The sequence below is a fragment of the Prionailurus viverrinus genome, chromosome F1, assembly GCF_022837055.1.
Source record: "Prionailurus viverrinus isolate Anna chromosome F1, UM_Priviv_1.0, whole genome shotgun sequence".
In the NCBI taxonomy this organism is placed as follows: domain Eukaryota; kingdom Metazoa; phylum Chordata; class Mammalia; order Carnivora; family Felidae; genus Prionailurus; species Prionailurus viverrinus.
In genome coordinates this window covers 40,926,079-40,942,047 of record NC_062577.1, presented here as the reverse complement: position 1 = coordinate 40,942,047, position 15,969 = coordinate 40,926,079, and the positions used below count along the sequence as shown (strand labels likewise).

Below are 15,969 nucleotides of genomic sequence, written 5' to 3'. Positions count from 1 at the left end.
GGGTACAACAAACAGCCCCGTGGAGGAAGGCTTGGACCAGCCATTCCCAACACGGGCTGCACATTAGAGACACCCGTGGGGACTTTTAGACACTTTCAATGCTTCCCCTCCCCCTACATCACTTAAATCTGGACGCGGGAGGCTGGGGTGGTCTGGTAAGAGTCCAAGTTGCCTATGGGCTCGGACGCCCCACGGGCACTCTGGTGGCCGGAGACTCGGGCTTGCCCTGCCCTCTCCTGGAGAACAGGGGCACTGCAAGCAGGTCTGAGGACTTTGCCGCCAGCCTTGCCGAGACTTGCAGGGAGGAGGAGAGCATAGGGAGGAGGTTTTAAAAGGGGGGAGGAGAGAGTGGAAGAGAGGAGGGAAGAGAGAAAGGAGTGGGAAAAGGAGGAGAGGGAGAAGGAAGAGGAGGGGACAGGCAGAGAGCTGGGGGGAGAGGGAGAGAGGGACCCGGGGTTGGGGAGTCACTAATGCTGCCACGCCCCTCTGCACGCACGACACAGGTTCCCTGTCCCTGGGTTCCTCAGTGCGTCGCCAAGAGCAAGGGGGAAGGAAACGGTCCCAGACTCCTGGCAGGGAGAGAGAGGGAAGGAGCAGAAACCTGTTTCCGATGTAAAGGGGCTCATCATCCTTCAGCCAGGAGACCGTGAGCTTCAGGGAGGGGTCGTGCTTCACCCGACACTCCAGCTGCACCGTGGTGCCCCTTTTGGCGACCTGGTCCTCGGGCATCCGGTAGATCCTGGTGGGGTCTGTGGAGAAGCCGAGGGAGGTCGTCACTGGCGTGGCCTCTGCCCACCACCCTACGTGGCCTCACCGTGTGACGCGCGTGACCTTAAGGTTAGACCGACCACGGAAGGTGGAAGAAGGTCACATTCAGTTATATAAATGAATGATTCCAAGTAGTAAACAACCCCCAAGTCCTTTCTATCTGGCTTGGGAATAGATGATGCACTTTCTGGGGTGTAGTGGGGTGTTGGTGGGGTCTTGGGCTTCCCTCTTTAATTCCACATGGACCAGGCCGAGAATGGCTCGGTGTTCCCAGCACCCAGGCCAGCTGGAAACCCTCGAGGACACACAGACGCACAGGGAGGGTCCCATCAGGGATCAGACATTACGTGTGGTGCATTTTCAAAGGGAACAGCGCACGGGAATCGCTCTGCGACGATGGCTTCCTCGCCTGCCCCCACGCCGCCCTCTGCCTACCAACGCTCTCCTTTACCTTTGACCTCCAGGCGGACCTGGTTTTCAGCTTTGCCCAGGATGTTGGTGGCGACGCAGGTGTAGATGCCTTGGTCCTCTTTGCGGATCATCTTGATTTCCAGGCTGCCGTTCTCATAGACATGGTAGTTGCCACCATCCAGGTTGCTGCCTTGCCCGTTCTTAAACCTCACAACAGAGCAGCACAACACGAAACATACTGAGAGGACTGGCCCAAGGGAGTGGGGTGGCAACCTCTCGAGAGGCTGTGCGGGCAGCCTGGAGCCTGAGTCCCCGCAGGGTCCACCTCCAACCACTGGGCGACCCTGGCAAGTCTCTAGCCCTCAGTTTTCTTCTCTGCACAACAAAGGAGGGCACCTGGGTGGCTCAGTCGGTTAAGTGTCCAACTTTTATTTTTTTTAATGTTTATTTATTTTTGAGAGACAGAGACAGAGCATGAGGGGGAGAGGGGCAGACACAGAATCGGAAGCAGGCTCCAGGCTCCGAGCTGTCAGCACAGAGCCCGATGCGGGGCTTGAACTCATGGATCATAAAAATCATGATCTGAGCCGAAGTCGGACGCCTAACCGACTGAGCCACCCAGGCGCCCCAAGTGTCCGACTCTTGATTTCAGCTCAGGTCATGATCTCATGGTTCATGAGTTTGAGCCTTGCATCGGGCTCTGTGCTATCAGCAGAGCCTGCTTGGGATTTTCTTTCTCTCTCCCTTTGCTCCTCCCCCACTCTCACTCCCTCTCTCTCTCTGTCTCTAAAACTAACTAAATAAAAAATAAACGAGGGGGCTGACCTCAGTGATCTGCCAACTTCCTCCTGGCTTCCACCCTTTAAGGTTCCCAGGTCTTACTGAATACCTAATGTGGACCTGATGGGAACGGGCACCATAAGACAGGACCCCAGGGGGGATGCCTGGTCTCCTAGAACTTACCATCGGAGTGTGGGGATGGGAGACCCAAAGAACGGGCAGTCCAGCCGCGTCCGGTTGTACAGGATCACCCTAATGAGCTGGTTCCGGGGTGACAGCATCCGAGGGGGCACGTCTGCAAGTCCCGGAGAACGGGTCTTGGCTGGGGGCGTCAGCTTTTCCAGCTACCAGCCCCCCAGTTCTTCTAGGTGCCTCGGTGGCATAGCAGCTCTCCAATCCCCAACATCCCTTCCCCTGTCAAACCTCCTCCTTTAAGAAGCCTCTCAGGGTTGGGTGAGGAAGGAGGAGGGTCACCCATCTACCCTCAGCCTACGCTACATCTAGTCCGGCTTTTGCAAAGGGCCTCCCCAGATTATCCAGCAGGTTCTATAACTCCCTCTCCACAACCCCAAGGCATCTCCCGGTCGCCTCTGCCCTCTCCCTGCTCTGGGAGGGACACCAACGGATTCAGAACCATTTCCTACCCCCAGGACACTGAGAACACAGGCAGAACTGGCCTGGATAGTGGAAGGGGTGAGACAGGTCCCTCCCCGTCATCTGGAGGGGGAAAGGGCCCCAAACCGACTTCTAACAGGGAACTAATTGTCCACACATCCAGATCCATGGGTCCGAAGTCCCTCATCCTCCCCAGAAAACTCATCTTCAGTGTCCATGCTTCCCCCATCCCGCCGCTCTCTTGCCCCACCCAGCCTGGCTGACCTCTGGAGAAGAACACCCAGGGAGGCTGCACTGAGGGCGAGCGGAGGGGTGCACTCACCCAGCACACTGACGAAGGCGTTGGCCAGCAGGTAGCCGTGCTCGTTGGACGTGTTGCACTGGTACACAGCCCTGCTGCTGATCTGGGTGTCCCGGAAGATGATGGTGTCCCCGGCCACCTCGCGGTTTGGGTTGGGTGGTGCCGCTTCAGATAGGAAAGACGGTCCACGTGAGCAACAGGAGGGGCAGGGTGGAGGGCACTTGGGGCTCTGGCCAGGGCCCCCTAGGACGACCGGGGTGCTGTGGAAGAAGCACCAGAAGTCCCGGCTTCCGGCTCGACTGCTGCCTAGCTGTGTGACTTTGGGCCCATCATCAAACCTACTGGGGTTTGCCCCTCCGTCTGTCCCATGGGACTGTGAATCCCTGCTCCTCCTATTCAGCAGCTGGGCAGACGTGGTTGACAGCATAAGCCGCGGCAACAGAAAGGGGTTGGAATTCTAACCGCATCACCTGCCCGCTTTATTCAGTTGCTGTAAGCTCCAGCATCCTTGTGTGGGGGATGGGGATGACAGGTCACCCTGCGGGGCTCTCAGGACGGTGACCTGAGATGTTATGCATGCATAAACTCATCAGCAGAGGCCTGGCACACACAGATTATGATGGTCGTTATTATTTTAATCCAATGTGTGCACACCCAAGTGTTTTGAAAAGGACAAAGGCAAGTACAACCGGATGGGACCTACCACCTTCCCATCCTCTGAGCAGAGCATTCCTCAAACATTCCGAGTTAAGCCCATAAGCCGATGCCTGTTGAAACTGAATGAGTCCCCAGGTTTGCCAAAGCTTCCTGATCATCCCAAGAAACGTATCCTAAACCGAGAGAGAACATTTGCTCCCACGGTTCTTCTAGTATGGCTGGCTTGTGATGCAGACGGCCGGGGCTGAGGAGTGGCTGCAGGGTCTCAGTCCTGCTCACATGTCAGTCTGGGACTGGGACAAACCAATAAATCTTTCTGGGCCTCATTTCCCTTCTCTGTCAAACGGGGGAGAATTACTCCCATCCCACTCTGAGGAGCTTATTAAGAGAATGATAATAAACATTTAAAAAAAGGGGGGGGGCGCCTAGGTGGCTCAGTCGGTTAAGCATCCGACTTCAGCTCAGGTCACGATCTCGCGGTCTGTGAGTTCGAGCCCCGCGTCGGGCTCTGTGCTGACAGCTCGGAGCCTGGAGCCTGCTCCGGATTCTGTGTCTCGCTCTCTCTCTGTCCCTCCCCTGTTCATGCTCTGTCTCTCTCTGTCTCAAAAATAAATTAAAAAACATTTAAAAATTTTTAAAAAATTAAAAAAAAGAGAACGATAATGAGCTCTATGAATAGTTTTTTAGAAGTGTAAAGAATTTCCACTTCCCATCTTTCGCTAGAAGGTGACTTTCTGCTCTAAGATTCCTGGGCTGGACCGGGTGCCTTGGCTTGGATGGTCTGTGAACCCATCCAGCATCGCTCAGACCCACAGCAGCAGTGGGCCGAGGGCCACCCCAGGTCTGGCCCCTCAGGCGCCACTCCACAGATAGCAAGTGTCAGCCCGCAACTGGGGAATCAGCAGGAGGTAAATGAAGACACGGTCAGCATCCTTATCACCCGTCCCCGAGTCCCCACTCAGCAAAAAGGCACAAAGAAGTCAACGCCAGCAACTTCAATGCCTCCTTCCCTGGCAATTCTCACGGAGCCCACTTTCCTCTCAGTCACTCCCCTTAAGTGACCGGTGACCTTTCCAGGGCCAAAGCTCAGTTGCAAGTCCTGGGCTCTGCATTTATTTAATGGTGCTGTGAAGTCTGGTGCCTTTGTCTGCCCTGTTCCCAAAGTGCTGTCAGGACACAACAGCAGAGGGCAGGCGGCGTCCGTGTCTCTGCTTGTGCCCAGTGGAAGGACACCGACGGGTGGGGGAAGCTATGTGCTCAGCAGTGGAAGGACACTGACCGGGGCGGGGAGGGGGAAGGTATGTGCTCAGCACCGGACGGTGCGGGCATGCTGCACTCTCATGGAAATCCACAAGGACATTTTCTAACGTGAACGCAACTGGCGAGAATATGACGGGAAAACTCGACCAACAGCCCCATCTGGAAGGGGCCCTGGAATCACCTACTCCAGCCATCAGGCAGGATGCAATTTCCCCAAATCTGGGCATACTCATTAACTGTGCTGGCGCGTCTCTGCTGTCATGGGGAGGTTCTTCCTCACATCCAACCTGCTTCTCATTTCGCCCTCAGCAGAGAGCGGGGTCTGGGGAACTACCGACAGGTTTCCTGTCCTCTCGCACAAAGGTGAGGCAGATTTCCTGTCTCTTGAGGTGTCCACAGGGATGGGACGCTCCAGAAGCAGCAGCCAAGGGGCTGTTCTTTGACTTCACTTCTGGGACCACTGGGGCTGGCCCAGAGGGATGGGGATCTGGAGCCTCAGCAGAGACAGGAGAGACAGCGGAGTCGGGTGAGACCACGGCTCGTTACTTACATTGCAAAGGTTCCCCGTTTACCATCCACTGGACGGTGGGCTTGGGGTTCCCATTGGCTCGACACACCAGTCTCCCGTCCTCGCCAGGAGCCAGGATAAGGTTCTTGGGTTCGTCCAGCCAGTAGGGAGCAGCTGGAAGACAAACACAGTGCAGGCAGGGGGGTTAGACGGCATGGGGCAGGCCAAACACACCAGACCGGCTCCCTCTAGGAAGGCAGGAGCCCCTGGGTGCCAGCTCCAGGCCCTCACCACCTGCCCAGGGCTCATCCTCATGGGATGACTCAGTCCAGCCTGCCTTTGGCTGGCTTGGAGCCACAGATGCCACCCGGTCTATTTTGAGTTCGCAGAACAATAGTTCTAAACTGGGGCCGCTCATTAGAATCCTCTGAAGAGCTTTTAACAAACACGGACACTGGGGCCTGTCGGAGACCTATTAAGTCAGAATCCTCAGGGGAGGAGGCTTGGGCAGCAAATGCTTTTAGAGCCCCACAGGTGTTCATGATGTGCACCCAAGGGCTCGAGCCAGGGAAGGTGGTCAAGTGCGCACGGGGCTGGCCCCTCTGGGTTTCTATGGCTATCGCTGCAAGATCTGACCATTTAGAAAAGACCTCGTATTTATTCTTTTAGACACTGGGCTCTGGTTAGGGCAGAGCTGGCTAGCCCTTCTAATTGTGGACATGTGGACTTTTTCCTGAGAAGTTCCTTTGCATCGGGTTGTCAAAGATCTTGATGCCCCCAACAAGGCCAAGAACCCTCGGTCCGAGTGTCGTGCTGAGACTAAAGTCACAGGATCAGCTGACCGCATGCTACGGAAGTTCTTGTACTATTGGCATCAGACCTCACCGTCCTCACCGTCCTTTCGGCCCCGGGCTGAGAGGCGACTGGTGCACCCTACCCACCTGTGGCGGGGACCCAGAAAGGCACGTGCTTCACTGCCCGCGATAGCTCAGGGGGGCCATCCGCGCTCGGGGGAGAGGGAAGTGATTTTTTTTAAAAAACAATTTGGGTCGTGATAATTCCCCATTTGTAAAAAGAACCACACACAAGTACACAGACAGCACAGGGCCAAAACGACACGCCGTGAATTAAAATGCAAAAGTAAAGAAAGACAAGGCTCTGGGTGAAATCCAAATGGACCATGGAGGTACATTCTTGTGGAGGGAGCCCTGGGCACAACAGAGAGGTGGGTGATGGTCAGGGTGGGTCTCTTTCCCTTAGTACCCACCGTGCACACACACACACACACACACACACACACACACACTCTCTCTCTCTCTCTCTCTCTCTCTCTCTCTCTCTCACATCCACAGGGTGACACCGTCCCTGGCAGGTCACTTACCACGAACCAGAGTGTTGCTGGGTCTCCCCTGCTCACCCGGCCCGCCCCCCAGAGGGAAGGGTGGTCGTGGCATGTAGGGCTGGCAAAATCAGCATAATGAGAAATACACACAACGTACCCTTTACTCTCACCGAGATCGTGTGCCGGATGCTGCCCATCTTGTTGGAGGCCAGGCAGAAATACTCTCCAGAGTCCTCCTCGGAGACGTTGGTGATGCGCAGAGCCTTGTTAAAGTTCTCAAACTTGGCCTTGTCTGATGGGAGGTCCCCACCTTTCTTGTACCACGCGATATCTGGTGTTGGGCTGGGAGAGGGACCAAGCGGGAAACACGGACTCATCACCAGCTGCGGCCCTGCTGTTCTTCTACAGAGTCTGGGACACCCAGGTGACCTTAAAGTGGACTTGGGCCCAGAAGGACGCGTGTCCTATGAGAGCCGACCTCCCCCATACAGAGGGGACGCTCGGCTGCAGAGCACTGAGGGACTTACGTAAAGTCACGTGAGGTTCTAACACACGTCCAGGATGCCTACCCATCTCCCTTCCCCATTACCCATGAAGGAAACAGCCAGAACGGGATGGAGAGGATGATGTTTTGCCCCCCAAACCGTGGCAAGAACAGAGTGTGCACAAGCCCCCACCCGCGTCCTCCCGGAGGGTGGCCAGAGGTGGGGGTGCGAGCTGTACGTACACCCCGGAGGCGATGCACTCCAGCACGAGGTCCATGCCACGCAGTACCATCTGACTGCTCGCCGTGCCCTGGGGGTACATGAAGCTGGGGGTCCTTTCTGCAACTCCTCGGGCTGAAACAGGATAGAAGGAGCTCTCATGAGCCTCCTGCCCAGAGGGTGGACCCAGCTAGGCCAAAGCGGTCAGGCTAGAAAGAAGTGTCATCACGCCCCCTGCTTACTCCCTTACCCTCAGAGGCACCAAGCCCCGGACCCTCCCAGCTGAACCCCCCCCCCTCCCCCCCGCCCAGGGGCCGGGGCATCATTAAGAGAGGTGTGTTAGGAAGCGCGGGGCTCCTCGGCCCCACTGGCACATGTGTGTGAGCACATCTAAGTTCTGAAAGGCTCTGGCAAGAGGAGCCCGGCTTCCTCCCTTGTTAGGAAAACCCCTCCTTCCCGGGAAAGGAGGAGGGGGCTGCCCGGGCAGTGAGCAGTTTATTCCTGGAGCATCTTGTGTTGGGACCCCAGAGGCCAATGCGGTGGCCACCACCGGGAGGCCGTCTCAGCAGCAGCAGCGGATGAACGAGAAGACCTGTATTGGGCCACAGGACAGACAACCTGCTCTTTGCGACCCTGGAGACAAGGAGCTGGGATGAAGCCACAGAGACCCAGATGAACAGTCAGAGATGCAGGAAGCATTATTGATGGCTTAGCAAAGACATGGAGAGAATGAATGAGCAGAGATGACAGGAAATCACTCTGGGGCCAAGACCATTCTGCTTCTTCGCTAATGACTCTGGAAGGGGGCTGGGAGGAGGGTGTTAATTGGATGTGAGAGACTGGGGGAGGGGGAGTGGGGAGTGGCAGCCAAGATGGAGGAGGTGATCTACAATTCAACTAGGCGGGAGCAGCCATCAGTGACGTGCACGTGGGTTTGGAAGGCCCGGTGGCTCGCGGAGATCCACATGGCCAGGATGGCCGTTTGGCTGTGGACGGGGTCATGCAAGTCTGGGCACACCCCCAGCACAGCGGACCCCACCTTACCTGCGCCTCACCTCTCCCCAGGAGCTCTGTGTACAGTAAGACGAAGGGAGAAGAGCAAGGGTTTTCCCACCAGGAGCCCCAAAGCAAAGGGAAGCTGGAGGAGGCACCCCTGCCCAGAGGTGTAGGGGTCTTAGACTCAGCTGGAGAGGTGAGAGGAAGAAGGCAGGCAGAGCTGCCAGGGGCCGGGAGCCCTCAGAGATGCCTGGAAGGGGAACAAGGGCATCTTCCCGGCGGGGGGCTGTGAACGGGCGCTGGCAGCGAGGACAGAGTGGCGGGGGAACCCTGTCTCCGTGACACCGGTGTCTCCTAAAGGGGCTTGTTGGACAGGCTGGTGCCCGGCTGGGTCAGCAGGGCTCCCGTCTTAGAGGCACTCAGCTTCTCTCCATTAGCCATCGGGGAGTGCATTTCCTAGAGCTGGTGTCTATTTTATGCTTTTGTCAGGGGAAGAAATGATGAGAGTTAGTTAGGCGGCTGGCACACAGCGAGCGTTCAGTCGGTGTTTGTGGGATGAATGGATTCAAGGGGAGAAGAGAACAGACAAGAAGGCAACAGTTTACCCCGCGTGTTATCTCTCTTTCTGCAGAGGTCCTCATTTGTCCCACCGGCACACACATATACAACAGTGGCTACTGAACGGGTTAATCCATTATGGGGTTAATTGGTTACCGTCTGTAACTCTTGTGGCAGCCAGCTCTCAGTCCCAAGGAAGCCTGATACAAAGCAGCAGCTTCCTCCCACCCATTAGCGTGGAATCACCCAAACAGTCCAGACAACACAAGGTCAAGGGAACTATGAGGAGAAGGAGCTTTCAGGGCAGGTGGCTCTGGTGTGAGGTTGGTGAGTCTGTTGAATGTGGGGAACCCCTGGACCACGTGGGAGAGCCAGCTCAGTTGGCATACTCCTCCCACGCAGGGACAAAATCTGCAGAAACCAGCCCGAGACCCTGTGGACATTTAATTCACACCATAGCACACAGCACCACAAGCACACTTGGCCAGCAAAGCAGTAAGTATGGGACGGAGGAGAAATGAACAGTCTCGCTGTGGGGACCTTGACAATGCTGGGAGCTGTGACTATAAAAAGGTTATAGCAATACTCCCGTTCGTAGGATGTGGGCTAGCAACCACAGAATTATCCCAAAGGAGGAGAAGCTACTGGGAAACAAGCCAAGGTTCAAAAAATATAGGGAAGAACATTCTAAAAGTCAGAGGCAATAATCAGGGCCACCATTTGGTGAGCATCCATGACGGGCCAAGCCCGGGCTAACAGCTCTCTCTAGACGTCATAGTCATAGTCATGTTCATCCTCACAACAAACCTGGGGGGGGGACCACCTCCATTTGCACCAGAGGGAACTGAGGCTCAATGGAGTCCACAGACTTGGCAAGGTCACAAGTCAGTTGTGTTTTGGATTCTGGACCATTTGGCACCAAAGTGTGTGCTCTGACACTATACTGTATCGCCTCTTTAAAGATGGATATCCCATCTGTCCCTGCTTCTGACAGCCAGCTTTGGGAGTATCTTTCTTACTCAAACCAAAGAAAACTGAAATCCAAGGGCAAAAGAGGTGAGGGAGAAAGACATTTTTGTCTTAGCGAGCTACCCTGATGAACCTCTTCCACTATGTTTTCCTTAAACATTGTTCCCATTGTCTTAGCTAAGAGGCCATCCCTCCTCAGTGGCCATTAAATAAACTCAAGCCCAACGTGGAAGAGAAGCTGAGCTGGGAATGAAGAGGCGCCAAAGGCATCTCAACTGGATTCTTAAGGCCACGGAAGGCTTGAAGAGGAGTCAGGGTGACACATGGTATCATGAAGGGTTAGAAGGCTGGACCCAAAGAAGAGGTTATGAAAAACTGGTCAGCTGCAGCAGGTGCCAACTTATGACAGGATAAATGATAATTTATGAAGGATAAGCCAGCTGGGGGCTTTGGGGCCACTTCTCCCAAGGGAAGATGGCTAATTTCTTTCCCTGGAGAAGGAGACTCAGGAAGAGTCTCCAAGACAAAGGTGATTACTCTATAGGACCCTAAATGGTAGAGGATGACTGTCTCCTAGGGTGTCATAGGATCTCACCCACCCTCATTGAGGTAGGGATTCAGACGATGCTTCTCTTATTCTCCTTGTTCTTCAGGGCTGGGGTCAGACCAAATACCTGATCAAACTCAGAACCCAGATGCCAAAGCTCATGTCGGTGGATTCAGGAAGAGTTTCCCACATGGGCCCCTCTGACCTCTAGCCCAAGGACAGTCCATCCTTTCCTGCTCTCCCAGGCTGTGGTTCAAGAACAGGCTCGTGGGTTTCTAGGGGAATCTGGCCAGGGGGGACACCTCAAGAGATGATACTGCCTCGGCCACCTTGGCTTTAAAGGGCCAATGAAAAAATGTTTTGGTCAACTCCTATGAGAGGAAAGGTCAAGACTGCTGACAATCTGAGTTGCCCCCCTCCGTCAAGTACTGTGGGTTAGCAGAAGAGAGTTCAATGCATCGGATATATCTAAGAACCTCTGTTAGAAACAGCTTTTAGGGGCAGCTGGATCTCACATTTGCTGCTTTCAATTCTCGGAATTAAGGACTCATGAGGTTGGATCCGTGGTATCTCATCCACCTCTCTGGCCCCAGGAACAGCTGACCAAACAATCCCAGAAGACAAAAAAAAAAATCTCTTTATCTAGTAACATTTGATACCTTCCACTGCCAGGAAATCTCTTCCATAAGTATAACCCAAATCCCTTATGCAATAGTTGGAGTTTTTTTTTTTTTTTTTTTTTTTTTTAAAGCAGGCTTCGTGCCCAGCACAGAGCCCAGTGCTGAGCCCAAAGCCAGGGCTTGAACTCACAACTGTGAGATCAAGACCTGAGCTGAGATCAAGAATCGGATGCTTAACGGACTGAGCCACCCAGGCACCCCAGTTGAAGCTTTTTTTTATTCAGTTCTCAGCACAGCTGAAGATCTGAATAGCTTTTGTTCTTCTAGTCTGCCTTCAAGTTCCTCCCTCCATAGTACTTTCTTCCCACACTTGGGCTAGCCTTTCTTCCTTTGGCTTCTCTTCAGGTTCTCTGTGTCCATCTTAACTTGAGTCAACACTAAACCATTCCCTTCAGTACCAGTAATGTGCTAACGCGTACTAATCATTGATGTGTCTGACACCCGTGCTGGGAACCATACGCACGTTACCCTGTTTAACATTCATGACAATTCTCTGGGGCCTGTAACATACCCATTTTACAGATAAGGAGATTAAATGACTTGCCTGAGGTCACTCAGTGGTACCTTCCGGAGCCTGTGTTTAATCCAAGGAAGGCTGTCTACCTTTGAGTGCCTACTCTTCTCTTGCCTGGGTGAATTCCAAGTGGCAAGCTACAATCTCAGACCAGCTTCCCCCTGCCACCGAGCAGGTCATTGGACATTTGGCGTATGTTCAGAGGATACCAAACCATTGTAGAAATCACTAGAACAAAATGCCGTTACGGGGGGCCAAGCAGACAGATGCACTGGGCATTTTTCATTGCATTGTCTCTGTCCAACTCTGCACTCAGGAAGGACTTCATCTTCCTTCCTTTTCACTTTCTATTTCTTTTTAGAAGCATTCAACCTAGCTGTCCTTTGTTCACCATGTGCCTCACTTTGACTTTATACCTCTTCCAGCTGGCTTCATCCTTGGGTCAACCCCATTCATTCTACCTTGGATTGAGGAGAAGGCGGTCCATCTCCATTGTGAGTTCTTGCGAGCTTTGTTTCGTTTCATAGCCCTGGATGGTTCTTACAACTCCCACTCATTCACCTGTAATCACATCTACCACTAGTCACAAAATTTAAGTGGCTGGAATCAGTCAAACTTATCCCATTGATAAAACAATGCCTCCCTGAATAGTTTATCTTACACAAAGCAAGCAGTTTGGACCAGATGGTCTCTAAGGGACCTTCTGGCTCTGATACACTCTAGCTTCGAGAATCCTTCCATAATAGATTATCTGAAATCCAATTTAGAGAAAGGCACATTCCACACCAGTGCTCCGGGGCTCTTGACACCACGGTAGTTGGCCCCATTATTTTGAAAACAAACAATGCCCAGAATCCAACAAAGGTCCCCCGCTTCCTTGGGCAGTAAATCTCTTTGGCAGAATCTCAGTGTGGTTCTACCTGTTTGATGCCAAGTTAGAGCCTTTGCCTCTCTCCCCGGCTCACACTCCCCCTTCCCACCCCCCACTCCAGACCCCAATCATTGTTTATATTAGCACATCACAATGCAGACACTTCCTATCTATTTGAGCCCACAATGACCCCCCTGGGGACCTACAGCCTCAGCTTCCAAGGCATAACGGATGATGGGGGCCAGCTGCCTCGCCAAAGCCAGTAAATGATGTTTCCTCTGGCTGCTCAAGGGAAACAAGACATTCTTGAGCCATGGTGGGGGGTGGGGGCTCAGGTGTGGAAATAGCTAATGATGCTACTAATCAGCTTGAGCAACCAGTTGTGGGCTACGTCAGAAATATGCCTCATGGAAAGTGTCCCATGACTTGCAAGCGTGTGGGTGGGTGGGCACCCACCCATTTGTGCACACTGCTGGAGGAGAGAAGAGACCCAGGCAAGAGAGCCACGGATGGTCCGTCTTCCTTTATACTTACCTTAAAAGAGAACTCAGCAGTGAACTCTCACTCATATTTGCCAGATGGATTTTAAAGACACACGGAGCCTGTGACACGGCACCCCCAGTAACTAAGGCTAGATTGCAGAGCAGGCAATTCACATCCAGACGCATAGGAGTTAACTAAATGTACCACAAAGCTTTCTGTGTACTGTAAACCACTAGGAGGAACCAGACTTCCGTCTCCTCCTCAACGTGCGTGCGGACGCATCTGTCCTCAGATGCTCTCCATCCATCCGCCACTGATTCCTAAGATTCTACTGAGTCCTCCCAAAAGGTCTTCTGAAGTCCTACCCTGGTCTGACCAACTGTCAGCCCTGCCACCCGGCGTGAGTTAATGACACGGTATCAGTCGAGTTAGGCAAACTGGGGTTAGGACAGGCAAGGTTACTCCCAAGGTTACCGCGGCGACTCACCACTGTATATGTCAGGGTGGTTTCTTAAGGACGAGTCATTATAGGGGTTGTCTGCAATAAACAAAAGAAGGTGAGCAAACAGGAGGCCACGGAGAGCTCATGGAGGCATAAACGGGGAGAGAACAACAGAAACGCAAAGCCACAAAAACAACCGGTGTTTTTTTTTTTTTTTTTGCAAAGGAAAGACACGGCAAATTTGAAAAGGAAACGTGCCTGGTGAAGAACAAGCAACATAAAACAGCCCAAAAAAGGGAAGAAAAGGTTAAATCCTGCAAAAGAAGGCAATAATAAGATAAGTTTCTTTTTAATGAAAGAAATTAGGCTTGACCTTTAATGGCTTGATCCTATGTTTCCAATCAAATGAGATAAGGATTAGTGGAATCCCGCAGCGGTCTTTTGAACAAGTTCCCATCAAAATCCTCAGTGCCCAGGACTCTGGATCAGGCCAGCTCTTGGGGGGAGGGGGGTAGCGCAGAGCCCTCCTTGAGAAGGTAAGGTGCAGTGGTGGGAGCTCAGTGAGAGAAGACAGTCCGAGAGATACAGTTCATCAACAGAGAGAGAGAGTGAGACAGAGAGACAGAGAGAGAGGGACGCAGGGGCCCTTGGCAGCTCCCGGTGATCACGGGCTGCCAGCGAGAAGCACCCGGCCTCCCCAGCCCACCTGACCAGCGGGCACCACCCTGGTCTCTGAGATGTCACTGCTGGCAGAAGGACCCCTTCTACTCCAGGGAGGCAGAGAGAGCCAGGCTGCGGTTCAGATTTTCGGAAGAGAAAGGGAGCCTGGGACAGGAGAGAGAGGGTATGGGCTAGGAGTTTTACACTTGGATGGGAGAAACCCGCTGACCAAGCTAGAGATTCAGAGCTCCTAGACTGGCTGGGGCTGAAGTCATCCCTTCAGCAGGAGGTCGGCGGCTTTGGTTCCGACGTTAGGTAATTAAGACCCTTGGGCATTTAATCCTCCGTGAAAGACATTTTGGAACAGGGCACCGAAGCATGCCAAGGCTGTGCTTTTCATTCTGCCGCCATCCCCGTCCAGCTACTGGGTTCAAGTTTTGATGGTACCAACAGGGGGTGGGGTGGGGGGTACAGCCGACTGGAAGCCAAGCAGACAGCCCTGAGAAGCCAGGGACAGAGTCCAACCGCCCGAGGGAGGCAAGGCGCTGTGCCAGAATATTTGCATATTTGAAGACAGATCAAATCGTGTTACAACCGATTGTAGAGGCTGTGAACAGTCTTCGCTGGGACCGTATTGCATCGCTTCCCAAATCTGCTTAACATCCACTAGGGGAGATGTGCATTATTCAGAACTATCCCTTAAGATGGGGCCTGTTGAAAAGTCCGAGCCAGTCTGGAGAGTCGGCTTGGGGTCACCTGGAGCTAAGGGTGGGATCCAGCCTGCCGCGGAATGAAGAGGCAGGGTGGCAGAGGGGAGGAGGGGCTGAGGCTGCCTTGGGAGGGGACGGTCCTCCTCTGGCTTGGGAGGACAGGGGCACACAGCTAAAAGGGCCCTGGCTTCATGCTCCTAGGCTCCCATGCGACCAAGGTGAACCAGAACCCACCTCTTTGCAGAGAAGTGCTCCGAGCTTGGAACTAACCTCACAGTTTGTGGATTCTGCAGCACAGCTGAGAAACTCAGGGAGGCTTTCTGACTCCTGAGAGTGTCACTTAGATTAGAAGTGACATTAGAAGGAAGCAGGCTTAGTGCTTCACTGTCTGCCTCAGCAGAGAAGCCTCCTCCTTCACCACGGTCACCTCTTATTGTGGCAGAAGGCACCCAAAGGGACCTGTTCCGGTGTGGGCAGAGTAGGACACGCACATCTTTGTGAGCCCGACTCTGCTGTTTGTCTTTGACCGCAACCCAAAACAAATTTGAAAAATGATTTCAGATCACCCAGTGTTTTGTATCAGATACCTTTTCCCCCTTCCTTTTACGTAAGTAGTGCAAAATCAGGCATGATGAGATTGGTTTCTTCCCCCACGGGGCAAACGGTGGTGGAGGGGCATGGTGAGAAGAGACTTTGAAGCTGTCCTAGCATGGCTATTTTGCCTCCCACCCCCAGACCTGGTTCTGGAGGTACAAGAAAGAGCCTATGTCCTTTCCAGGCAGGAAAGCAGAGAGAGCACAACTGTGCTATTTTAAGCAACTGTGCCCAATTCTGGGCTGGCTCAGATGCCCAGAACTTGCTCCCAGCCAAAGCTGCCCCTGGGAGAACTCCAGGAAGCAGACGGGGTTCTGTTCTCATCACCTGGGGGGTTCTCGGCATTCGGAGGAAAGAGTTTTCAGTGGCGAAGGGGACCCCAAAATGAAGCAGAAATAAATATCCTTTTCTTCCTCTGGTAGAGAAAAGGATGTTTCTGGAAAGTCGAACTTCTAAAGGTTGAGAATCTCTAGCTGCCTCATTCCACAGAGGAAGACGCTTTACCATTTCCATCGCCCTGCGTGTACCCCACATGACACTGAGGACCACAGAAGGTCACCTGACTCACTCCCCCAACAGGAGGCTGACTTTCAGCATCA

The 15,969-nt window shown here is 53.5% G+C and overlaps 1 protein-coding gene across 2 annotated transcripts in view; it reads right to left on the bottom strand.

The window, feature by feature from the left end:
* NFASC (neurofascin) overlaps positions 1–15,969 on the bottom strand; it is a 182,938-nt gene that overhangs the window by 43,600 nt on the left and 123,369 nt on the right. For both annotated transcript variants that reach the window (XM_047840931.1, XM_047840930.1), the window contains exons 8-14: positions 7,370–7,481; positions 6,800–6,984; positions 5,343–5,474; positions 2,897–3,040; positions 2,143–2,254; positions 1,220–1,386; positions 602–749 (exon numbers count right to left, since the gene is read on the bottom strand). In XM_047840931.1, the coding sequence (XP_047696887.1) occupies positions 602–749; positions 1,220–1,386; positions 2,143–2,254; positions 2,897–3,040; positions 5,343–5,474; positions 6,800–6,984; positions 7,370–7,481 (1,000 nt within the window). The remainder of the gene's footprint in view (positions 1–601; positions 750–1,219; positions 1,387–2,142; positions 2,255–2,896; positions 3,041–5,342; positions 5,475–6,799; positions 6,985–7,369; positions 7,482–15,969) is intronic.